General features: G+C 41.7%; 1 protein-coding gene across 3 annotated transcripts; it reads right to left on the reverse strand.

Moving 5' to 3' along the window:
• Window positions 1-2,707: 2,707 nt before the first annotated feature.
• Window positions 2,708-26,098, reverse strand: LOC115782063 (protein phosphatase 1 regulatory subunit 12A). Of its 3 annotated transcripts, none has more exons than XM_030732052.1 (25): window positions 25,591-26,022; window positions 20,653-20,783; window positions 20,163-20,281; window positions 18,405-18,561; window positions 18,118-18,259; window positions 17,949-18,023; window positions 17,745-17,824; window positions 16,287-16,480; window positions 16,063-16,172; window positions 15,784-15,981; window positions 15,541-15,623; window positions 15,361-15,450; window positions 15,104-15,205; window positions 14,893-14,994; window positions 14,717-14,807; window positions 14,497-14,634; window positions 14,306-14,408; window positions 14,079-14,182; window positions 11,861-11,917; window positions 11,748-11,770; window positions 11,587-11,650; window positions 11,402-11,506; window positions 10,506-10,556; window positions 10,252-10,302; window positions 2,708-3,999 (listed from the first exon to the last, which is right to left on the reverse strand). In XM_030732052.1, exons 1-25 carry the CDS (start codon window positions 25,864-25,866, stop codon window positions 3,913-3,915), a joined length of 2,733 nt encoding a protein of 910 aa, XP_030587912.1. In that variant the 5' UTR covers window positions 25,867-26,022; the 3' UTR covers window positions 2,708-3,912. The 3 variants fall into 3 exon arrangements, with proteins under 3 accessions (XP_030587912.1, XP_030587913.1, XP_030587914.1); XM_030732053.1 differs by having other exon boundaries at window positions 15,784-15,978; window positions 25,591-25,866; XM_030732054.1 differs by lacking the exon at window positions 15,361-15,450 and having other exon boundaries at window positions 25,591-26,098.
• Between the last annotated feature and the right edge of the window lie 769 nt (window positions 26,099-26,867).

Consider the following 26,867-nt stretch of genomic DNA (forward strand, 5'->3'; position numbering starts at 1 on the left):
ATTATTATTTTTATTTTATAAAAAAAAGCCTTGAAACCAGTTTTCAAAAAACATAAAAACAAAACAAAACTTCTTTACAAATAAACATCACCATTGTATTTTTCAAAATTTATTTATTTATTTTTTTTATGAAGGTTTCCAGGGCTGCACCTGTCCTTCTGTGGACTGTGGGCAAAAATGCTTAAGAGGCACCAACACCCCTAGATGGAGCGCAGTGGTACAGTTGGTTAGCAGTGTTGCCTGACAACAAGAAGGTTCCTGGCCTTAATGTCCTCGTCAGCTGGGACCCTGCTGTGCCTGCGTGAGATTTCTCCCACAGACCAAAGACATACATGTTTGTTTGTGAGGTAGATAAATGTATGGAGTAAAGTGCATTTGTTTAGTCAGTAAGGCTAAAAAAGTGCCAGAGCCAGCCACATACACGCTATTAGATGAGTTCAAGGTAAGGCTACATAAAAAGTATCCTGTGGAGTTTTTGATTGCTACCTCTGGGACAAAGCTTTTATGAGAGTGTCCCTGTCTCTTTGTGTTTTTTGTATTGTGTGAGCACTCAAGGACATCTGAGCAAGTGGGCAACTTGATTCACATCCTGCTGTTGGCTTCACTGTATTCACTAATCCATAAAATTTCACTTTGTACAATCACTGAATGGAAACATAACATTAGTTTCTTAGATAAAGGCAAAAGGGACCTAAAGTCAACTTAATAAAATGCCTCACAATCCCAAAAACTAACAGTACACCAAAATGCCACTCCCACCAAAGGATGTCAGGCCCACATACCACCCTCATGGCCTCTGTTTTTGAGTTTGTAAAGTGGAAGTAATTTTGCAGGGCTCTGGCAGTGCTCCCATTGGCCATCCTAGAGGAGCCGGACTACATGTGCAACCTGAATATCATGCTGCCAGCAGAGACAAGGACACTAGCAAAAAGCAAAACTAGAGAAAAGAAAGTCAGGAGGGAGGGATATGGAGATAGCAACTGTCTGTGGCCTCCACCTGTAAAACAAGTCCCTTTTTGGGAATTGTCTTATTGTTGCCTCTCCATTGCACCTGTTATTGCTTTCATTTGCACCAAAGCAGCTGAAATAAGATTCACCACGGTTTATGCTTATTGCAATCCCTAAGGTTTAACCGATTTTGTGTTATACTGTGATGATCAAGTGGTCCCTTAAATTTTTTGAGCAGTATAAAACAGCTTCAACTTCTGGCCTTCATGGGGGACAAATGCCACAAGCTGACCCATGCTGGTCAAACAAAGTTCTTCTCTGTACTACAAGTGCTGTGGGAGCTTTAACCTCTACAGACTTTATTCTTCTCTCTGTGCACTTTACAAAAGGTGAAGTTGTACCAGAGGTCTGCTCTGTTTCTACAAGCTCCACTAGGAGAATTTTAGGACTGAAAGTCAGGATGTCTCCACATCTACTGATTTTTGACCCAGTGTGTTTTGTGAGACCCAGGTTTATGGAAATGTGACTGTAAATCAACGAGTCCATCAAGGAGAAAATCTTTAGTGAGAAACATGTTTTTCTCCATATATAGAGGAGTCTGTTACAAGCTTGGACACAGAACAGTAAGATTTGCAATACCAGAGCCACCTTAAGCTGTTAACAATTCTGTTGTCTTACAGTGCATACTACCAAAATGTCCAATTAACCAATTACTGCAAGGAAATGGCCACACAATCAAACAAACTTTTTGAGGGGCTGTAAATCTTGCCTGCTTTGTCTGATGTCGATCTTGACTTTACTTCCCTGATTACAAGAGCATTGTCTCAGGTTTGTTTTTATTGCAAATAGTCCTGAAAACAAGTTATCAAAAAATATAACCAATTCCTGACCGTCAGCTCAAATGTAGCATTGCATTACTTGCACCTCTCTGTGGCGCAAGGGAGCTGCTGGTGTAGCATCTGGCATCATGCCGGGGGTCAGAGCCACAAACCCTGGGAAAAGCAGTGCTTTGTCCATATAAGGCTGCAATCCATCCGCTTCCCTCTTCCTCTCCAGCTCCCTTCCTCTTGCTTTCTCAGACCTGAGGGATATTTAGAGAGAGTGCCTCGGCCAGCCTGCCCTTCCTTATTAGGAGCTCAGCTTGTCAGTGCTTCTAGCCCGCAGGACAGTGGTCCATCTTTCTGCTCTCAGATGAGACAAACAGATGGATAGCGCTCGTTAACTACACTTTAGCGCAAATGGAAAGGAGCTCGAACACCAGGACTCACACAGCTTTCCCCCATATGCCTGAGCACTCCAGCATATGTAATGACACGAATTTCTATCACGTCAAGTAGCTTGTGATGTACTGTCCACCTGGGAGCAGAAGCAGATTAACGCAACAGCACAAGCATGCTTTAAATACATCTATGTTGGACCGTTTCCTCTTTTAGGCCTCTTGGTGTGCTACAGCTGTTCATTTTTTTTTTTTTTTCCCCCCTCTCTCCCCAGTGATGGAGGACATCTGGCTACCAGCAGAAAGACTAACAGGCACTGTACACATGGATGATACAGTATAGTGTGGGAAAAATGAGCTAGAAGCAAACGAACAGGTGACCACAAAACATAAAAGTGAGCCACTCAATGACTAGAGTTACAAAGCAGGCAGGAATCCATCTGGGAACTGACTGTTGTGTACACTGATAAGCATTTAGTTAGACTTTCTTTGCTTGAACTGAGGTGGATAATAATCAAGCAGTTGCTACACACACACTTTTATTAGGGTGCAGACATCCATTTAATATATTAGAAAACCAATATGTGAAGCAAGGCTACATGGAATTTTACTTCAAAAGACTATTGTTCAAGGCTAACATTTATACACAAACTGTACATAACCATGCTCCTTTGTGAGAGGAATTGATGATGATGAAAACCTATGAAAATATTTCTTCCAATGATAACCAAAACCATTCGTAGCATAATAGGATGTGCAATGACTTTGATCTTCACCTACTGGTAACTTCTAACTCTACTTGCTTAAAAGGCAAGTCGTGAGAAGGTGCTGTCTGGAGGACGGGCAAAGCCTCGCAGATCTTTATCGCTTCGCAGAGAATAAAGTGCTGCCGTCAGCTGACCTGGTTCAGAGGTCAGTTTAGAAGAGCATGGAGTGTGTCTGTGGTCACAAAAATATAAAATGATGTGGGGAAGTGCACAGGTGGAGAGGTAGGTGGCTTCAAACACTTGCATGTGGAAAGAAAACAACCCAACAGACCTTCATGGATGACTCCCGTTGTCAGGGCGTTGCTAAATGTAAAAAGGCAGAGCTGGAAATGCATTTCACATTTGAGTCTCTTAAAAAAACAAAAAAAAAAACTAAATGAAAAAGAAGAATGCACCAAAATCATTCCTGCCTGACAACACAATAGAATTGGACTGTGAGTGCGGAAAAAAAAAAAAAAAAAAAAAAATTGTGAATGTGTGATGTGAGATGTGTTCACAAAAATAAATACTAGGTGGGAGCTTTAAGGCCTGAATTGTCTTGTGTGCAACAAGGAATTCTGGATCTATGCATAAGGGTGTGTGTGTGTGTGCACGTGCGCACACACATGTTCGCGTTCCCATGACAGTTTTGTGTGTTGCACCAGACATAAGTGTTCTGGCTGTTGTCGGGTCTCATGATGGTACTGTGGGAGCCTCTGGCCATAGCCACGGGTCTCTGCTGTGACTATCCGGCATTAAGGCACACAAAAGACACTCCAGCTGTTCACAGAGAAGCACCACAATCCAAGTCATGCTGTAGTGCTCATGTACGAAGGACATTCTGCTGATTCTCTCCTCTTCTCTCTTGCTCTTTGGCACTGGGAGGAATGTATGGCAGGAGGGAGGAATGGATGGTTGGGTGGAGGAATGGATGGTTGGGTGGAGGGAGGGAGAGAGGAGGGAATCCCTGCTCTCAATGTCTCTCTTTCACTCCCTCCACATCTATTTGGAGAGTTTGCTGATGACACGGATCAATGCTCCATTTTCATCTTTAAGACGCTGGTTGTCTGCCTTCAGGTCAACCAGTACCTGTTGGTAAAGAATAAACTCACTTTAAAAAAAACAAACAAACAAAACAAAACCTTTACACAATAATAAATGCAGTTTTAATTGGATTTAGTACATTTCTTGTTGTCACATTACTGGATTAATGAGGTATTGGATATGTAGTACAATAAACAGGTTTGTGACTCTGCCCTTAAATAAAGCAAAAAATCATAAAGCTGCTTTCGACTGCTCACTTATTCAAAAGGAGTCGCAGCAGCAGAAAGGTCTGCATCTTTTGATTTGGCACAGATTTTACATCAGATGCCCTTCTTGACGTGACCCTCGCAGGGAATTGTGTCTTCTCCCAGTCTTGAACCAGGGATCTTTCACGCATTAGTCGAATGTGTTAATCTACACTATGGAGCCAAAAGCCATGCATAATATAAATTTGTCCAGTCTCCCCTACAAGGTCATCTCCATCTCTCAGTCCTGCTATTTTTACATTGCCCAGTGGAAGTCAAACTGACGTCACTTTCATGTTAAGCATCAGAACTGGGTCTCTGGCTCAGAAGTCCAAAGGCAATGCCCGAGGTCAGGCAGAAGAATGCTAGTTGTTTATTTTTGTAATTTGTAGGCTGAACTGTGAATTTGTCCCCCAGGGTCAGACTGTTCTACTGTAACATCCTGAGGTGTGGAGGGAGGACATTTGTTGCACATGTATGTAGCACGTGTCCTTGTGTGCCAGCTCACAGTGTAATGAAGGTTTGTTTTTGTTGGCTACACCAACACAACCAGCCCAACTCGCCAGATTTTGCTTTCTGCAGATTCATCCTCTTCCCATAATATGGTACACAATACAGCGACCTTGAAGAGGAGATGGGCCAAATTTTAATCAAGTATAGTTTTGCTCCTTTTGCAGTTTTTCCAGCAGGCACAGTGACACACTGAAATGAAACTAAACAGATCGCCAATGATTTTTCCATTAACTTGTAACTCAGCTAGTTCAATGTAAACCATTTCTAAACTAAAGCAGCAGTTATCAATGTACTGTGCTACACTTTTTTAAAACAGGTAGAAACTGATAAACTATTGGGGCAACACAAATGCTGATATAAATAATAATGCTTTTTAGTATTTCTACCTTTAGATTAATGTACAGAATTTATGTCATGTTGACAGCTGGGCTATTAGTAAGTCCGCAGCTCCTTTAAAACCAGAAGGTTGGTTATAAATTGCTGCCATAGCCTCCAAACTTTAAGTACGCAACACTACAAGCCATCAGATGTGTGATATTTTTTATTAAGTATGGATAAACAAAGCACATACAATGCCATGAAAAAGTCTTTGCCCCCTTTCTGATTTGTTTTTTTTTTTGCATATTTGTCACACTTACATGTTTCAGATCAATCAGATTTTATTATCTTCTTTGGATAGAAAATAACCTGAGTAAATACAAACTGCAGTTTTTAAATGACGATTTAGGCCTGGCCTTGTGTGAAAGAGTAATTGCCCCCATGTTAAATCATGAATTAACTGTGATTAATTGTGTCACCAGCCACACTCAGGCCTTATTACCGCCAGACCTGTCCAATCAAGAAATTGCTTAAATAAAACCTGTCTGACAAAAGTGAAGCAAGCTAAAAGCAACACGTCATTCCACAACCACAACATCTGAAATAAAGTATGGACATCTATCAGTCTGGAAAGGGTTACAAAGCCATTTCTAAGGCTTTGAGACTTCAGCGAACCACAGTGATTATCCAGAAATGGAGAAAACTTGGTGGTGAACCTTTACAGGAGTGGCTGGCCTACCAAAATTACTCCAAGAGCGCATCGATGACTCATCTAGGAGGTCACAAAAGAACTGCAGGCCTCACTTGCCTCAGTTAAGGTCAGTTTTCATGATTCAACACTAAGAAAAAAACTGGGCAAAAATGGCATCCATGGGAGAGTTCTAAGGAGAAAAAAAAAAAAAACACTGCTAACCAAAAAGAACACAAAAGCTCATCTCACATTTGCCAAAAAAATATCTTGATGACTTTTGGGAAAATATTCTGTGGACTGATGAGACAAAAGTTCAACTTTTTTGGAAGGTTTGAGTCCCGTTACATCTGGCATAAACCTTACACAGCATTTCATAAAAAGAACATCAGTCAAACATGGTGGTGGTAGTGTGATGGTCTGCGGCTGCTTTGGGACCTGGATGACTTGCCACAATTGATGGAACCACGAATTCTGCTCTCTACCAGAAAATCCTGAATGAGAATGTCCACCCATCAGTTTGTGCCCTGAAGCTCAAGCACACTCGGATTATGCAGCGGGACAATGATCTGAAACACACCAGCAAGTCCACCTCTGGATGGCTCAAAAAAACAAAAAACAAAATGAAGGTTTTGGAGTTGCCTAGTCAAAGTCTGGATTTAAATCTGATTGAGATGATTTGACATGACCTTAAACAGGTTGCTCATGCTCAAAAACCCTCCAATGTGGCTGAATTAAAACAATTCTGCAAAGAATGGACCAAACCCTTAATAAATGAAATCATTTAAAATCTCATATTAAAATTAGTTTGATGATCTGAAACAAGTAAGTATGACAAATATGCAAAAAGCTAAGAAATCAGGAAGGAGGCAAATACTTTTTCACAGCGCTGTACATGATGATGATGATGATAATAGTGATCATGTTACACATTCTACAGAGCATCAGGGATACAGATATCAGTCTAATAAACCATGTTGTACTTGAGGTAACATGATGGCAGAGAACTAGAAAATTATAATTACCAGAGGTGGGAAGTAATGAAGTACAAATACTTCGTTACTGTACTTAAGTAGATTTTTTTAGGTATCTGTACTTTGAGTATTTATCTTTCTGAATACTTTTTACTTTTACTCCCTACATTTTTACACAAGTATCTGTACTTTCTACTTCTTACATTTTCAAAACAGACTCGTTACTTTTTAACACGTCAGAGAGAAGTTTGCTTTTCCGGTCAGTGCGCCGTCAAACGATCTGAGCAGAAACGGAGGAATAATAACATAAGAGACAATCGTACTGGTGTATCCTCCATCATCGGGGCTTATCTGGTACAAAGGAATGAAATACACAAACCCATATAATTAATGTATCGTTTCTAGCACTATAATCAGGGGTTACAGCGGGCCGGACCGAGTCTGCAAGTTGTGCTCGCGGCACATAAACAGCTTAGATAGCGCTACTGAAGAGGAGCGAGCATAAAGGGAGTAACGTGCGGCAGGTAAATGCAATGTTTCTAAATGCTCAACAAATATCAGCAAACACAGAAAGTGTGTGCAGTTTGTCACACAGTGTGTCTGCTAGCTAAAAGAAGAGCTGCTGCATTTCAGGGAGAGCAAAGAGAGAGAAATTCACTCAGAGATGGAGAAAGAGGACAGGAGAGGAAGAGAGGTTAGAATAAAAAATAAGGACTGTAAAACAAACTGAGGTATGCTGAGTTTGTGTTATTCAAAGATTGTATAAAAATACTGCAGTTTAGTATGTAATAAACAGGATAGCTTGTTGTACTGTATTTACAGTAAAGCTCAGTGTTGGTGCACAGAGGCTGTGTTCATGGTCAGAGTTACAGGTTACATCAGTGCAGCAGAGATGAGTTTGAATCAAAGCTGCTGATGCTGAGATTCATTCACTGAATCCAACATTTCTACAGCCTGTATGCTGTCAGTGTAGGGGATGGAGATCAGCTCAGATAGCTGTGAAATACTGGGTTACATCTTTGTGAATTCAGTTCATCCACACAGAGCAGTAAACCTCAGAGCAGCAGCAGGTCAGCTGATCACAGCCTGCACACCAACATCATTTACTGCAGCTCACAATAGAAAGTTGTGATTCTTCTCCCCATGCAGAGGGCTCATAGGGCGAAAGGCATATAATGAGGGTCAATTAGCTTTACAGAAAAATAGTTGGTAGAAACATCCTCCAAAGAACTACTTTTACTTTCTTACTTTGAGTACATTTCAGAGCCTGTACTTTTTTACTTTTACTTAAGTAGAGAAGTTGAACCAGTACTTCGACTTTTACTAAAGTATTTTTTAACACAAGTACTTGTACTTCTACTTAAGTACAGAATGTCAGTACTTTTGCCACCTCTGATAATTACAAAGTGGAATCATTAAAAGGTACCACAGCCACTCAGCCATAAAGTGGAAGACCACAAAGTTCCAGACAGGGTTATAATAGTTTTGGATTTTACATTATAGTTTAGTTTTAGTTAGTTTTTACTTCTTTTTCTCTAATTCAGTTAGTTTTAATTAGTTTTCAGAGTGGTTTTTTCTCGTTTTTATTAGTTTTTATTTTTGGTTTCATGCTTAGTTTCAGTTAGTTTCAGTATTAGTTTTAGTATTTTCATACCTAATCAGGTGCAAGACTCAAGGCGCAAAAGTGACTATTGTGTAATGAAAACTTGACAAAAGATACCGTTTAAAGAAATATATTCAACACCCAACAGTTCACAAGACATGCTAAATGTGTGTAATATTAAGGACACACATGAACATCAACAGGGAGAAACAAAGAAAAACATGAATTCCCAAACTCAATAAATTCTACAATAAACTCCACAATAAACTTCAGCATCAGTGAAGTAGATTAACAGCACCTACATGTGGTGTTTGACAAAAACAAACTCTTTGAAGGAGTCAAAGCTCAAATCCAGCTGCATCCTGATGTTCTCACCACCTGAAGCTGCTTCTGTTTTGGAGCTAGCTTGGTTAGATGCTGCTAATTAAACTTGCAGGGTCTTTGTACACAACCTACGGAAGTGTCCGACCTCATGTCCACATTTATGCTTGTGTAGCTGGTGTGTGTGTTAATTACCTTGTGGTCGTGTGCAGGGGTTTTATATGCGGTGCAGGCTGGGACTTCTTTTTTGGTCTTCGCTCTTTGTGCTCAGTTTTTTGGCTGCAAACATATTTGTCCCTGTTTTTTTCACTTTCTTCATTCCTTCACGTCCATCCTGATAGTTTCAACAGTCTCCTACCAGGAATTTGCTGACAGTTGTGAGTCCTTATATTGATGCTTTGATTATTATTCCTGATTGTTATATTCTCACTGATAAAGTAGCCGGAAACGCACAAGGACGCAACAGTTTGAGGTGGACTTTGATGTTGCTGGTTTTTCCTGACTGAGAAATGTTCCGCACATTTTTCATCATCCACAACAAGACTTTCGATTCTATCTGTGCTCTTGTACTCAAAGAACCTCCATACGGGACTCTGCCGCTTTCTCGGCAGACCGCAGCCATTACAGCGCGGTGAGCGCACGCACATGCGCACTCACACAGTTGTCCTGTGGCGCTCCCAGCTTAAACTCGGAGAGCGGAAACAATGATTTCATATCAATCCACAAGGCTTAAAAAAGAAAAAAAAACAAACAAGTAAATGAAAGTCAGTTTATCGATAATTTCAGTTAGTTTTAGTTAGTTTTGTAAACTCACAATTCAGTTTTAATTAGTTATCGTTTTTTCCTTTTAATTATAGTTTTTATTTATTTCAGTTAACGACAATGTTTTTTCAATTTCAGTTTTCGTTATTTCGTTCGTTTTCGTTAACTATAATAACCCTGGTTCCAGAGTCTCTGAGTGCATAAAAGCCACCAACACTTTGCTGATTCAGTAATTGGAGAGTTCCAAACATCCTCTGTCATTAACATCAGCACCAAACTGTGTGCCGGGAGCTTCGTGCCATTGGTTTCCATGGGAGAGTGGCTCCTGCAGGCACTTTTGTCTATATTACACATGACTACACATGAGCTTTTTGTTGGCACAGAGCTACTGACAGCTGGGACCCTAGGAAATTATTGCTGGACATTAGCCTGTTCTCATTTGCATTCTTCAAGCTTAGCTAAGCTGCTGGCAATTTTTTTTATTTAATTAAACTCAATTCTTTTGGGTAGTTTTTACCTTATTAAAACATTTTGCATTTTATTCATCTATTGAACTATTTTGTTAAAAGTTGTGTTTTATGGTGTTTCTGCTGTTACAAATAAGTTTCTTATCTTTTGAGAAAACGAAACAACTCATTCCATTTGTTCACAGTCATGGCTGCACAGAGATCAGATGCATCAAGTTGCTAAACAACCAAATGAACAAATTAGCTCCAGTAGACACCACCCTTATCACACCACCTGAACACAGTGTAACACAGCTCTCTACAGTGTGCCTTCACCACACTGCTGGACAGCACAAGCTAAAGCCAAGCTAATCGAGCAGAAGCATGCATAGTGTCTGTGGCCATGATAAGATGGACATCTCCTCACCTTTAGCTCCTCCTCCAGCTCGGCCATTCGCCGCTCCAAAGTCCTTCGCTCCTGGTGCCGGGGAAAATACGATGTGGAGGGGGGGGGCGCAGAGAGAGAGTGATGTAGAAGGAGAAGAAAGTGTTGAGTGAAAACAAGTGAGGAAGTGGGTTGAGTGGGTAGAGAAGAGAAAGCAACAACAGACAGCAGGAGTGGCTTTAGTGAGGCAGATGAAGCTACAACAATAAGTAACATCATCCGCAAGGATGCATTACCTTCCTCTCCCGCTCCAGCAGGGCTGAACAGTCAGTCAAGCGCTCCTGTCTCTGTTGAATAAAATAAGCCAAGATTACATAACCTGCAAGACTAGTTTTACACGATCACATGAATGCCCGTATGCGGAGCAACATCAAAAGATAACCTACAACAAGTCTAAACATGAAACAGGGAGTTCACTGCTGGTAGTGGCACTTCAGAACCGCATTTTAAAATCAGTTTCCTCACAAGGCCTGAATGATCAGGCCCAATAACATATTATGCCAACAGAGCACTTTACTCTCACAGTGTAGGCTTATGTGAGATTCCCACGGGAGGCAGAAAACCATCTCTTCCTGTTAAAAGGAAGTTCTGCAATCCCACTATCACCAAGTTCTTGCTCATAGGGGATCATCTCAATGGGGGTTCTCTCGCTAACATTTTAGGGTCTTTACCTTACAATCAAAAACAACTGCTGTGAACTGGTGCTACATAGATAAATATGAATTAGAAAAAAATAATTCAGACATACATTCCTTAACCTGGTAGCTGTCTCAATTTTCCCTCTTTGAAAAGTTTTGAAAAGTCACTTATGCACCACTGAATGTACTTTTTTTATGATGTACTGTGGCTTCATTTCTTGTATAAGTAATAAGGCCCATTAGCGAATACACACACAAAAAAAAATGCTGAAGATATGAAACCAAGATTCAAATGTAGTCAAACGCTTAAAACAAAGGGTGTATTATACATGTTTCTATATTCAGAAATAGTATTTGAAATGAGGACGGAAAGAAAACCACTAACAAAGAACCTGCCCTACTAGTTCTACCACTTTATGACGCTTGCTTTGTCTGTGTGGTGCAAGATGACAGTTACAGTTTCTGTTTAACTTATTGTGTGTCTTCCTCATCACCTGTGTGGCCTTTTCCAGGTCCAACCTGGTCTGAGTGACACTCCTCTGGGTATCCTGCAGCTGTGACTGGAGCTGGCTGTTTTCTCGGGACACCTCCTCAAACAGCTGACACACAAGCAATGAAGAATTAGGACAAATAAGGCGAACACATCGCACGGCCTCGATATTAATACCTGCCTACTGACCTTCTTAAAATCCTTTGTCTCAGATTCTCCTCCCTGGGTACGGTTGTTATAAGAAGAGTCCAACCTGATTACATGAAGAGAACAAAAAGGTCAGCGAGGCTGCCATCATCCACACTGTGTGAATGGAGTAAGCTCAGCACAATCAAAGGCTGGATTCATACCTGGAACTCAAGCGTTGGTCTGTCTGTAGACAAGAGGGGAAAAAAAGCAAATAACTTATAGCTCCTGTCTTAGGTTCAGTCTAATGAGATCTAAAACAAGGTTAGACACAGACCTGTGGATCGAGCCCTCTGCTGGAGAACTCCTCTCCACTGGGATCATTGTCTTCACCCTGCAGACGACACGCACAGTACAATATGTTTTTATAGAGACTGAGCACATTCAAGTCTTGCCCACAGCATTCCACTAACTTTGTGTTGCACTCTGTCTCCATAAAACTGTAAAGGGTACCTCATTTTCAATTCGCTTGTCAGGAAAAAAAAAAAGAAAAAAGAAAAGCTGCAGTGTGGCAGGACACACTACTAGGACACAGAACTAAGCTTATATAAGCTCTCGAAGCAAAGACAGAACCACTTTTAACTCCAGTCAGGCTAAGATGTGAAGCATGAGCAGAAATAATGTGTAAACCGTGAGAGCCCAACAAGTACAGTGCTGTGCAAAAGTCTTAAGCCAACCCTCATTTCTTTATATTTTGTTGGAAAATGGGGAATAAGTGCAGAAATATTTTTGAAACAGGTGCAAACATAAATGGAAACAGTATACTACACAAAAAACAGAGTTTGTACAATTCCAACAAGCTTGAAAGTCAGTATTTGGTGCGACCACCTTTATTCTTCAACACAGCCTGAACTCTCTCAGGCTCTTTTTTGGGTGTTGGCTGCCTTTTGTTCTGTTCGCCATCACAATTATCCCACACTGCTTCAATAATTTTTTTAAATCCAGGTATGCTTTTAATGCACTGGCAGTGTGTTTAGGATCATCGTCATGTGGAAAAATTAAGCTGTTGCCAATGAGATGCTTTCCAGATGGTGTTGCATGGTGGCTCAAAATCTGACGGTATATATAATGTGTTCATTATTCCATCAGTTTAGACACGATCTCCAACACCACTGGCTGAAATACAGCCCCAAATCATGGCAGAGTCTCCACCGTGTTTTACAGATGGCTGCAGACACTCACTGTTGCTCCTCTCTCCTGACTTCCTCCATACATACTGATGACGATTGGAACCAAAAATTTCAAATTTGGATCCACCCCTAAAAAGACCTGTTTGGCATACACTCCCTCAGTCTTTACTCCCTGTTTCTTTTCCTTAGGAATTTCTGAGGCTTCAGTGAACAGTAGAAGATCGATTGAAGGACCAGATGCATCTCTCAGGTCCTGTGTCAGGCCTTTGCTGGATTTTTTTTCCTATTTCGTGAGAACATGACTTTCAGATACTGTTCATCTGCTGTCCCCAGTGTTTTAGGCCTATCATTTCTTTTTTCCCCTCCACATCTCTAGTTTCTTCAGATTTTTTAAGGACACACTGCACACCATGATGAGATATACCAAGTTTTCAGCTAATACCTCTTTGAGAATCATCTTGTTGGTGCAAAAATACTATTTTATGCCTGTCAAGCTGTGTTATCTTTGGCATTTTTCACAAATTAAACTAAAGAAATTGAAATGTGTTTTTGGAACAGGCTGCTTGTAACAAGGTGCCTAAAAATACTATTTAAAATAGGTTCTTTGCTGAGCTGTCTGGTATGTGTAGACATAACACTGCTTCATCCCTTGTGTTAGGTACCTTTTTATGCTTGAATGAGTCACAGGACAGTATTATGTCTAAAAAATAAAAAACAAAAAACATTCCTCTGAAGAAGGCTCCCTTCTTCAGGCTCTCTGGCTCCCTGGAAGCAAAACATTAAAAACAAACAAACAAAAAAAGTAGGGGTGGCTCAAGACTTTTGCACAGTACTGTATGTCTACCTGTGGCGCAAACATTTTGTCACCGATGGGGCCAATAACCAAATGTAAATTTGCAGTTACTATATTTCTGTGAATTAAGCTAAATCATTTTGATAGTATGCAGTTTTTATTAGACTTGAATGTGAATGATTCACAAAGCCAGGGTTAAAGTTACTATGCAAGTTGTTTAGCCAACTACAATAACTTACTAACACAAGCTAACATTAGATTTTTACCAGATAAATAAACAGATGGCCAAAAAAAATAAACGGACTTAGTGAGATCTAAAGGTTTTTGGCCACCTAAAGGCATTTTAAGAGTTTTAGCCCTCTAGTGAATATTAGAGCTCCTGACTGTTTTTCCCTTCAATATGACGTGTTGTGCTCCTTTTCCATAAAACCCTAAAGTCAAGTTTTCTTCTTTCATTGCTGCTCACTGTACACCTCCCGCCTTTATATTTGCTACCACTGAATTAGTCTCTTCTTGTGAGCATATCCATCCATACCCTGCATTGATTTTACAGATTAATAAGCAGAATTTACCTCCCCGGTCCTCTGTGCCTTCCTCCTGGCCTGAGCTTGTCTCCTCTCCTTGCTCTCCCTGGGCCATCGCTCTGTCTCACTCTCCCCTGTGCTGGCCTCAACATCTGGAATAAAGCCAGACAGCAGCCTTTTAAGACCAAACACATTTTTGAAAGCAAAAATGACAGTTTTATGAAATATGAAAAAGAAAAAACAAACAAACAAAACAAACAAGGGAAGCAGCGTACCTCTCCTGTCAGAGGTCTGAGGTCGTGGGGTGCCAGCAGGTTGTGTGAGGCCCAGCAGGTCTGACTTCTGCAGGCTGGCAATACGAGACCTCCAGGTCACTTCCTGTAAACACAGCATCCCCTGCTATGTGATGTCACATGGCATTATATAAAAGCAGCAGTCAACAGGCCTCTAAAGTAATGGCTCTCACCCCTTCCTCTCCCTTCTTCTGCTTTGCTTCCTTTTCTTTCTCCTTCTCCTCTTCCTCCTTCTTTTCACTCCCTTTGTTGTCCGTCTTCATGGTCTTTATGGTCTTCTCTGCCTCCTGCAGATCTGTTAGTGTTACCCCCTTCATGTGAAAGAAAACACAATCAAGCGCCAAACTGACACACAGCCTCTCATTAGGGGAACATTTGAGCAGGTATCCATACCTGAGTGGAGCGGCGGGATTGCCGTGCATGTCGAGAGCGAGCTTTCCTCTGCGTCTCTGCCTCTTTATCCCGTACTGGTGTCAGATAGGACCTACAGGTGTCGAAACACACCTTTAGCAACAAAGTGGCACCATCCGGACCCATTTAACATTCTCAAAGACACAGTTATCACTCACTTGCGCCTCTGCTTGGTCTCCTGTTCGCCTGTGGTGATGCTCTGAGAGTCGGAGGTGGTGATGGCAGACTGATCCTTCTTTTCCGTCTGTTCCTGAGGAAGTCTTTTGGGAGAAAGAAAAAAGTTGATGATCACATCGGTCAAAAAAAAAAAAAAAAAAAAAAAAAAAAGAAATTCAGTAAAAGTTACATGCAGTGTAAAAATAAAAATACCTCTGAGCTAAGACACTATTAAGGCGACTGAGTCCAGCAGAGCTTGTTCCTGTGCTAGCTGAGGTCACGGTAGGGTCATCCAGTCTCTTTCCATAAGATGAGCTAGAAACAAGACAGAACCCATTGGAAACACAAAGGCATCTTTCACAGCTGCACAAATACACACAAATTAGTATTTGCTGTTAGGGGACAGCAATAAGCTGTGACAATTACACACAAACAGCAGAGCAAGACGGGCAGTGAGCAGCATGACTGACCTGTGAAGCAAAGACGGGGTGGAGCTAGTGAGATCATTTCCTGACTGACTATTGAAGCGCCGGGTATAAGAGGAGCTACGGCTTAGCCAACTAAGAGAGACACAGGGTGACAAGGGCACATATGCAGTGACTCAGGTTCTGGCTTCACGAGTGCAGAAGCATAAGAGAGTTGAGTCCCACCTGTTGGACTTGTCAGCGGTGCTATCTGGAATACTGAAGAGTCTCCGTGTTGGATTGGGCGGTACTCGAGCAAGCCTTGGCTCCTGAGCGTGCGGGGAAAGATCAGTTTGTCAGTTATTTATGCGACTCAGTGAATGGAGACAGTAAACAAGCTTTTATTTGGCCTGTCATGCTAGATATAGAAAAGTACGACTGTAGTTTCGTGAGCGTATAAATCTACGAATCACACGAGCGCCCGTGTACCTTGGTGTCAGCATCAGAGCTGAGGCGGGGGCTAGAGGCAGAGCGGGTCATGCCGAGGCCAGACTCTGGAGGTCTGCTGGTGTCCTGGCTGGGGTCAGACAGCCCAGCTGAGCCCAAAGTTACAGAGCTTCCTGCCTTCCTCAGAGATGTTCTCCATGAGCCCGGGACTTCAGTGACTGGAGGTTCGCTTAGTTCCTGCTACACAGAATCAACATTTTTATTATTCATCCTTGTTGTCACACATGCATCTCGTGTTCTCTAAATCTTTCTCCAGATTACCCTTTTCACTTGGCTCGCAGTGGTGCTTGTTGACATGGAGGTAGGAAGCAGATTGGTGGTGTTGCGCTTGTTGTTCAAGTTGTTTATGATTTCTCGTTTTTTTGCTTTCTCTGCAAGAGTGCAGAGGTCATTAGGATTCATAAATCAATAGTAAAGTCATAAAACTGATCTACAGGCACATCCAGTGACTACAAAGGATCGCTTCAAAACAGAAACTCTCTCACCTGACTCTGCGTCACTCTCTGACTCGCTCTCTTCATCTGAGGCTTTTGCCTGACCCTGAGACTGGTTCTGTCCCGTCTGGCCTTCCTCCTCCTCGTCCTCAGCCGTACTGCTCTGCAGGGCAGGAGGAGGAGGGTGCTTCTCTCGCTCGTGGAGGCAGATCTTGTCCTTGCTGCTCATACGAGAGATAGAAGTCCTGCAGGGGCGGGGCCAAGGTGGGGTGGAACAACAGGTGGCATGCAGGGAGCTGATCAGTGAGGGTAATCATTCCATGTGCAGCCAATTAGAGCGAGCATGCACTAATCACTTCAGTAGGTGGAACAGTAGGTCACTTTCTGTGCTGCAATTTATGCATGGTTTGTAATTTTAATCAATTATTTTGCACCAATTAGAGTTGTTTCTTACTGTGAAACTTTGAATTAATTCACAGATAAAAGAGCATCCACAGAAGTGAGAAAACAAATGCTGTCTCTCAATGCCACACTACATACTAATGGTAAATATTATGATTTACACAGTGCACCTTTTGCACTATTAAACAAAAAAATCCATATAGTAAAGTACCCGTCCCCTGAAAAATGTTTGTGACCTGACTTGTCACTTTAGAAGGAGAAACACTGAAAACGTGCATTCAAAGATATAATATACATCATTTTAATGCACAAATCAAGTGTTTTAATTTCTTCAATTAGAGGGAAATCAATTTGTACTAACAGAAATGTATAAATCCTTGCTTTATTATATGTGATTTATGAGCACCACTGTCAATTTAACATTTCAAAGTATAGAAAAATATTTATCCATTAGTTAGTTTCTGGGGTTTTTGCATGGTTTAAACAAGTCCTTTATTTCTGCTGTTTACTGTATACTGTTAGCACACAAAAAAACATGCTGGGATAATAATGTCCATCTGGGCCTAGGACACTCGCAAATGGACTTTTAACCTTTAGAGTTTCACTTCCTGTTTAAATTAATGTTAAAAAATTATAATAGCATAAGAGTACCTTTAAAGTGCCCTTAAACTGTGGGACTTTTAGGCTTCACAAATAAAAAGCTTTTATTATACTTTATTTTGACATCTTCCTTGGTGTACATAATGAAGTGTTTGATGGCAAAAAAAGTCTTGGAAGCGGGTTTTGATTATTTGTATAGAACTGTCGTTTGCCACAGGCTGAATTTAGAATTTAAAACATCTCCAATGTGAGCACACTACATACCGAAAACAGAAAGCATTAATATTCAGTATGAAACTGAGACACAGACTGCTACATCTACCCAGGTCAAGTGTCACCGGACAGAAGTAACAGGGTTCAAGGGATGGGAACGCTGGGACTGTCAACGTCACACCTGCATGCAGACAACTGGTTCAAGGATTACTGGGATTCAGCTGAGGAACAGCATAGCGTGTATACACACACACACACACATACACATACACACACCATCACACTGGCACTGACCTGCGTGGGCGGACTGGTACCATGGAGATATGTGAAATGATATCACTAACAGGAGTCTGTTTCTCTTTCTTGCTACGTAACTGAAGAGGAATATAAACAGACATAAACACAGGGAGCACTCTCCGTTGGAACACTATCAATCATAACAGGTTTGTCCAACTGAGTGAGACAGTCGTAGCGCCTTATGCGTGAAGGCAGACTCACAGCATTCTGTTTCTTCTGCAGCTCCTCCAGGGTGTCCATGAGGTTCTCATCTGCAACATCTAAAGGTGTTTGTCCCTACAAGGGCATCCACAGTGATCAGTGATGGCACACACTAAAGGTTCAATCACAGACTGAATTCCAAAGGAAAGCTTGTTTGCCTTGTCCTCACCACATTGTTGACGGCACCCATATCGCACATGTCAGCCAACAGGGTGCAAACCTCCTCCTGCCCCCAGTGAGCTGCTGCATGCAGAGGCGTCCACCCGTCAATGTCCCTGCTGTCCACATCCAGCCTGGCCTGTAACAGTACCCTGACCGAAGCGAGGAAGGTGGAAGGAGAGGAAGGAGGGGGGAGTGGAGGAGGACAAGGCTAAGAATAAAAGCTGCTTGACTTGGTGTGGTACCAAAATTAAACAAAAGCCAACAGGCTGCTCTCATGTGTGCACCGATGCTCACTTCAGAACTTCAATGTAGCCTTTGGCAGCGGCGACGTGTAGAGCCGTTGCTTTGGTGTTTGGGTGAGGTGTGAGGGTGCCACCTCCTGCCAGCACCGCCACGGCATCCTGAAGCATGATCCTCTCCTCCTCCTTTCGGGCCTTATCCACGTCTATCCCTGTGACAAGCAGTGACCAACTTAAGCTAAGACACACCTCAAAGCAACTTTCCTGCCAATTAGATCCAGAATAAATGCTTCCAAAGCTGCAACACGGTGTCAGAGTTATTCCTGAACAGAAACTGGGATGCTTTTTTGTTTAAAAGTAGGAGTTTATTTTCCTCAAGCCTAAAATTCAGTTTTGTTTATCAAATGCCGAGAAATATCAGGAAAATACAGGGACATCTATAAGTAAGGGTAAGGTACCCCAGACTCATTTCCTTAAATGTATTGTGGCCAGTTTTGCTTACATGTGTAGTCACCTCCCAAAAGCTCCCTTTTGAGCTCCCTATGGAGAAAAAAGCTAAAAAAAAAATATAGTCTGTATATAAATTTAACTTATGTGTGTCATCTGTGATCTCGGTTGCATTTTGATCTAAACAAACACACATTTGACAGGGATAAAAGTACAAGCCTGGAGTCCAGAACAATTAAGGTCATAGACCGTTCGGTACTCTCCTCATTTCTTTGCTCTGTTTTTAAACTCCTTCCAAAACGAGGCAAAGATAATAAAGGAAGCTCTGAGGCTACATATTTAGAAAAAAATGAAGCCTGGGCTCTGTATGATTTCATGATTACTGTAAGTGGAGCCAAGTGCACATTGCTTGAAATACTCCCAACGTCATCGGCTTCTTTTGGATAACACGTGCACTCAGAAGTTTGTTTTCATCCTCTAACATCAGTGAGATCACTGACTGTACATAAAGTTTTTTTTAATTTGGCATCATCAGTCATCATACTGAAAAATCTGATTTCAGGATTGAAGGTTTGGCTGAACACTGAAATGTGCAATTTTTTTTTTCCAACAAGCCACAAAAATGACCACTGTGTTCAGTAGGAATGGCAGAGCATAGTTGGCCGAGGGCCCGACTTAAAATGATTGTTTTGGTCAGCAATAAGCTTAATCAGTTTGCAATTACCCAAAACCACAAAACACAAGAACCATACATGTTTTGCTTAAAAAAATACATTTAACGCTTAACAGGCATGACTGCTGTCCGTTTGTGTTAATACACAAAAGTAGGGTTTATATTGTAGATAAATTATAAAGAACAAATGCATATCTACATCTCAATAGGACCGATAACCCTGAACAAACCCGTGTACTTGTACAAGGCACGGTTACCTTGCACTGTGCGTGAGCACAATCCTCTCCCCCACTCCCCTGCTCCCCTGCTGGCCTGTGCTTGAACTGCAGTTAAGGATCTGGGCCTTCATTTGTCTCAGCACCTCGGCTCCTCTCTATCTTGCACTCGCTTTCTTTTTCAGGCTTACACACGCTTTTTTTTTTTTTTTTTAAAGATTCATGATTTTATGTGACACACAATGCTCTCACGCACCTTAATAATTTAGTCTTTACTTAACCGACAGGAAGCGCTATTCGTCTCAGGGCTAGGGTTTCAATCGCGGTACATAGGTACTGCGCCCAAGTCCATTTGAACTGCACCTGGGCTCACCTCTTCAAGTGCAGCAATCACACTAGTCAAACAATCTAGTGTGATTGCACGGTATCGGTCACTTGGTGTGAGCACACAGAGAGGAAGTTTCCTACATTCTTTTACCTTGTTTTTTAATTTCAGCTTTGAGGAGCCTTTCCATTGCGTCTTCTGTGGCAACATCCAGAGGAAGCTCTCCCTCGCTGTTCACGGCCCCGACGTGAGCACCGTGTTCTATCAGGTACCTTTATTTAAAAATAAATTAATAAGAATAAAAATACAGTTGTCAGACACTGACACTAAAACCAGACTGCAGCATAATATGCAGAGTTTTTCTGGCCCCCACCAAAAAGGCTTTGGCCTTCCACCAAAGGAAAACCACCAGGAAGGTTTCAGTTAAGTAAGTTTAAAATATATTTTTGTTTATCAAATGGCCAAAAATGACATAAAACCTTTTATTAAGTGAGGTAACACAGACTCTTTGCCTGAACTATATGTGGACCAACTGTGCAGTCAGTTTATTGTATGTCATCTGACATTCGTTAATATCTGTTTTCTAATCACTCAACAGCACTTCAGTTAAGGTGGTGACAGAGTGATGGTGGTCGACACTCACTTAGCGATCTGGATGAATCCGCAGGAGGCTGCAGCATGCAGAGGAGTCCAGCCCTCATTGTCTCCTCTGTTGACGTCGCTCCCATTCTCCACCAGAAACTGCACCATCTCAGCATTTTCATCAATGCAGGCCTGCCAGAGGACAAACAGCCGCATGATGGATCACTATGTACAAGTGTTTATTGTTTGCTGTTTACTCTGAGAATCCCCACTGCGCACATTAATGAGCAGATGTCAGTCTGAGCACAGTTTGAGTACAGTAGGAGTAGAGGATGTCTCTGACCCTCTTCACCGTGGTTTGTTGCTAAAGGCAAGACTCCAGACTCTTCCAAAATGTGTTAAACTCAACCAAAGCACCAGGGCTAAAACAATGACTACTGTGTGTACTTGCTGTAATGACTTTCTGCTAAGTGGGTTGCTAAAAGCCCTCAAGTACTTTCCAAAACAGTCATTTTGTGGCAAACGTGAAACAGTGATTCTATTTAGCAGCTTTTCCTGAAGCAAGGTCGACAAAAATCTCAGTGTGATCAAATGGAAGTCCCGAGATAAATCCCACGAGGACCTCATGGGATCATGCTATGATATGTTACTTTGATTTAAGCTAATATTTATTAAAAAGAGCCAGACGGTAGGGTCTGTTTGTTCTTTTTTTTCAAGGAATAGTTGTTTTGTAAAAAAGACCTAGAGTAAGGCTCCTATGTTTTCAGTCACTTAACTGAGTTAAAAAAAAAAAAAAAATCATAAAAGAAACACTGGAAATTTTTTTTGGCAGCATACATGAGCAACTAATTCAAAAGCACTGAGCAAAAGTCCTGAGAGACCCCTCATTACTTTATATTTTGCTTCCAAGGAGCCAGACTTGTATTTTTTTTAAAGTGGTCTTGAGCAGCAAGTTTGTTTGTTTTTTTTGCTGCTTTTTCACACATTTTCCACTAACTCAAGGGATAACTCAGCAAAGAACCAATTTTAAATTGTGTCTTTAGGCACTTAGCTATCAGCAGTCTCTCACAAAAACAAACTGAATCAATAAAAAAAATGCCAAAGATAACCCAGTTTGACAGGCATAAAAATAGTATTTTTGCACTAAAAAAATTGATTCCCTAAAAGCTATTAGCTCAAAACGTGGCATCTCTCAGCATGGTGTGCAGTGTGTCCACAAGTGGAGGACAAAAGAAGAGGTATCAGGCTTAAAAATGGCAGATGAACAGTATCTGAAAGTCATGTCCTTCAGAAATAGGGGAAAAAAAATCCATCAAAGACCTGACACATGACCTGAAAGATGCATCTGGCCCTTCAGCTGGTCCATCTACTGTTCACTGAAACCTCATCAGAAATGGTTTCAGTGATGGGTGGCTGGCAAGAAGCCATTTTTAAGGAAGGCAAGCAGGGAGAAAAAGGCTGAGGTGTGCCAAATTACACAAGAGTTGGAATGAAAATCAGTGGCAACAGGTTTTATGGAGTGATGAATCTAAATTTGAAGCTTTTGGTTCAATAACGGTCAATATGTTCAGAAGCCAACATGTTCATTCTTCATTTTTTGAGTGGAAACTAATGCAGACAATCTGCCAAAGCTCAATGTTGTCATATTACTTGTTTTGTCTGCAACTCCAAAAACACTAAAAACAGCAAATCATCAACTTTATGTCGCCCTAAACTCAGAATTTCTGACACAGTGGCTTGATGAACAGCTTAATTTTTTGTTAATTGAAATTTTTTTTTATTAATTATGAGGATGCACCGATGTATCAGCTCACATTTAGTAATGTCAGTAAACAAGCAGGAGTATATACATTATATAATTACATATCCCTAGTTTATTAAATTTCTACTCACTGACTAATCGTTGAAGCACTAAGCACGCGAGAAATGCTGCAAAATGAGATTGTAAAACACACCAACACTGTCACTAAAACCCACCATAATATCAGACTGATATCAGTCTGCGATCAAATGGGGTCAAGTTGGCAATTACATGCAATCTGTTTCTGGTAATACAGCAATTAACTGTGATAAACTGTCAAAAATCACATATCTGCTGCTGTCTACATAAACAGAAATTCACATTTAACCGTTACATTTGTGCTCAGCAACCTTCCTGATCTACAGGATTATAACCAGAATACAGCCAGCTGGCAACCAGTTGAGCCATTCCCCGCGAGTTGCGCTCATTGACAAAGACTCGTTCACTGATGGCAACATGTTGGCAAACTGTCTGCATTTATTAATTAGACAGCAATTATTTGCAGTCCTTTGACAATCTTCTCAGAGTGACTGCAGTCAGACTGCGAGTATTTGCAGAAAGGTTGCCTCCTGTCAGGTGACCTGTGCAATCGCCTTGCAATCAAAACTGATGTTGAAGATGAGTTCCAATCAGTTGCAGAATGTGAAAAAAATTCAGCACACATCCAGCAGTGCTGGATGGTTTATCAGTTGAGCCGATAAGTTTGCTCAGCTAACGTTATCCCAGTATGGCGGTGAGTGAGATAAGTCCTCCTGTTCGTAATATTCCCCAGAGTATTTTAATCTATACTAACGTGCTCAGGATGGAAGATGTTACTTTCCATCCTGTTTTTCCAGTGCTGTGGACGTCTTTACACAGCACTGGAAAAACTGGTTAGTTTGTCTAAGCTATTCCAGTGTATTGTATTTCATACGCACATGCATGCAGGGCCAAACTGCTGCACACTCATTTCCCCTATCTGGATGTAGGCAGCTATAAGAGGATTTTGATGAAATGAGAACAATTCTGAGTGGACCTAAATGAAACCCAAAGTGAGAGTTTATATTTTAGATACAACAGGAACAACAATGCCAACCCTCTTGCTCTTTGCAGAGTTTGCATATACGCATATAAACATCTGAAAAAGTTTGGACTAAAACGAAAGTTTAAAAAAAACAAAACAAAACAAACAAACAAAAAAAAAACAGCAAACAAAACTGGTCTGTATGGCTGTTGAGACATTTCACTAAAAACCCAAAAGGTTAACATCACGAGCGGGTCACAGGATTCATCCTCTGGGGATTGTTTTGTTTATTTTACTATAACAATAATACATTTAATGGGAATCCATTGCGTAGCTACTGAGATCTGTCTGGACCAAAGTGCTATTCAGTCAGTGACAAAGGTGGAGATTTATATTCTCCATGTTCTCTCATAACGGCAGCACAGGTCCAATCTGCACTCATTTCTGGTGTCTCATTTAAGTGCTATCTGCAGGTAAGATAATATTCACTTAAAAAATGGCCATGCTCAAAAATATGACACTATGATCACAGTTCCTCTGCAGGATGTCACAGCACCAAGTGTCTGTAACCTATACAGAAACATCTCCATCAGGCCTGTCTTAAGCCACCTAAGAGGCTTTTCCTTTAGGCTAAATCAACTAATCACAAAGCTGCTGCAAGCCTCCTCCCTCCCTTTATAATATGAGATCTTTAGACAGGTAAAAAAAAAAATGTGGTCATTGTCAGAGGCTCCACAGCAGTCACAGCAGAGGGGTCGCCTGCTGAATGGGTGGGTGTTTCGAGCTGAATGAATGAACAGAGGGTACTTCTTGCACCCTGCGTGCTACGACGGTGCACACACAACCTCCCAGCAGACTCCTTCACTGGGTCATCAAGTGACTCATTGTGAAAATCGCCTTTGACAACAGCAGCTTGTGCTGTTTGAGGCATGTTTTCCATTTCTTCATCCGAAATCCCTAAAGTCCCCTCCATGGGGAACTGGCAAAGGGGAAGGAGAAAGAGAAAGAAGGAGGAGGAGGAGGAAGAAGAGGAGGGAGCTTGTAGTGGAGAAGACAGAAAAGGCTTTGGATGAAGAGGATGGAAAGTTTGGAGAGTGTGGGCCTATATTTAATTCAAGTTGCCAGGCGACTGATGAGCAACAGGGGAGAGAGGGATGGAGGGCAGGAGGGAGGCCACACTGGGTGACCGTCGCACATGCGGAGCCACCAGAAGACATCCGATTACAGCTCATCCGAATTGGTCATGGGGAGGCAACGTCTTTAAACTGACTCAAATTAGGAGGGAAAACCACATCTGTGTGAGCACACAGGCCAGAAGAATTAAAAGCACATCTTTTCTATATTCTCAGGCATCCTAGTTAAAACCCATCTGACGCCATCTTCACTTTATATGATGAGACAAGCAGTGTGTTTATCCCAAAGTGTCATTAAAGTGGAGGAAATGCTGCATCACAGAGGGCCTGTGTGACAGTGATGGTGTCCAGAGTGTGCCTCAGTGTCATGACTTAAGAGGAAGGAGAGGAGGAGGAGGAGGAGGACTTGAACATGCTCCGAAGAAGTCCAGCCTATCTGGGACTTATAAACGCAACAATCACGCAAACTGCAATAATAAATTTAAGGCTGAGGCTCAAGTGTCTCTTTTTTTTTTTTTTCTTGCTGCTTTGAGACCAGTAGCCTGGATGGTGAAAACTCTCTTCCACTACTTTCTTGACTCTTCAGTAGGGATTGTCTGCCACAAGCCTTGCCCATAACTGTCTAAAAATGGTCCACCAAGCTCTGGAGTGACCTGCTTTTACCGTCTGCTGCCCGCTCGTTCGCTTTTTATGCCACAAAAAGAAGCCTGTAATTTACTCAATGCAACAGTGCGGATGAGCCTGCCTCCCAGCGGGCTAATAAACCAAGTTTGGCAGCCTACACAGGCCAGAAATTCAGCCTGGACATTATGAAACAAACATACAGAATGAGTGAATTGCAGAAGCTGCTGCGCTCAAAGTACGTGAGTTAGATTAACGTTAGTGGTACATTTTACCTGCAAGTCCTCTTAGCTGTGAGGATCGTTGAGGTATCAAAGCTGAGCCCTTGCCATTAGTTGAGCGACAGTCGCAGCAACTTCAGCCATTAGCTCAGAAAGAGAAAGAAAGAAAGAAAGAAAGAAAAAACTCGCTGTTGACAGTTTGAGGAACAAAACTTCTCACCTGGTGAAGCGCTGTCAGTCCGTCTACGTTAGCGTGGTTGATGTCAGCTCCCTGTCGGAGTAGCGCTGCCACCTCCTCCCGGTCTCCGGCGGAGCAAGCGGCCATAAATACGGCTCCTTGGGCGAACCGGACTTTGGCCCGCCGCGTCCTGGAACCGCTCGAGATTTCCCTTGATTCCGAACCCGTCCGATCCGTCTCCGAGCCCCGCCATCGCTGCAGCTGATCCTGCCGTCGCTGTTTGGCAGCTTCGGACCGAGAATGGTCAGTGGCCGCCATCTTCCCTGGTCTGTCCCGGACAGATTCAGCTCCTGGTACGAGGAGAGAAGCGGAGTACAGTGTTTGGATTGAACCCCCCACCCCTCCCGGACTGCGCCCCCTGGTGGTCAACACACTACTGCGAAGTTCTGCGACTGAGTGGCAGGTCTACGCTGCCTTCATGCGCTGCTCGGACGTTTCTCTTTACAGCGACGAAAAGCGTAAAATACTCCCCCAACAGTGCATTTTCCTGTTTTCATAGAAATATTCTCTTGAATTTTTTTCCCCGCTGTTTTGGTGACGTGAGTAAATATAACATTTCATACTACATTTTATAGATTTTATGTTTTTTTACCCCATAATTAAATGTAGTTATAATTATTTTAATGTCTATTTTTAGTGTTTGTTTTCCTTTTTCCGACGCCATTTTTTTTTTTAATTGGTATTTACTGGGAAATCCCGGTGCAGCTGTTTTCACCAAAGGCCAGAAATGAGAATATGGATGATAAATTTTGCTGTTACATGTAAACAGGAAGAGGGGAATATTCAAAAAGTCCTCCAACCTAAACACAACATAAACTCTTCAAACGGATGCAAAAGTTTATTATACTGTGACAGTCTAACTTATTTGAAAATTAGTGTATGTTGTTATGTTAGTTTCTGTTGTTACTGTCAGACCCAGAGTTCAAATAATGAAGAAAAGAACCTAAGATTCGTGTACAGTTTAAGATAGTGGAAGAGTAGGAGAGTAGAATAGAAAGTAAAATTCGAGAAACAGAAATATAGTGTGTTACCAGATGTTATACCAACAGTGAAATCTAATTTGTAAACAAGCCTAAAATTGGGTGATCTGAAAGATTACATCTGATTCATTATAAATCCAACTGTTACAACCATGAATTAAAAATAACAAGCACTGAAATCTTGATGTACGGTAACAGATGCTTATAGGTAACACAAACACTGTCATGTGAAAAGTAAGGTGAAAAAAGGCTCCATGCAGTCCTGTGAAAATCCAAGTT

The sequence above is a fragment of the Archocentrus centrarchus genome, chromosome 6, assembly GCF_007364275.1.
Source record: "Archocentrus centrarchus isolate MPI-CPG fArcCen1 chromosome 6, fArcCen1, whole genome shotgun sequence".
NCBI lineage: Eukaryota > Metazoa > Chordata > Actinopteri > Cichliformes > Cichlidae > Archocentrus > Archocentrus centrarchus.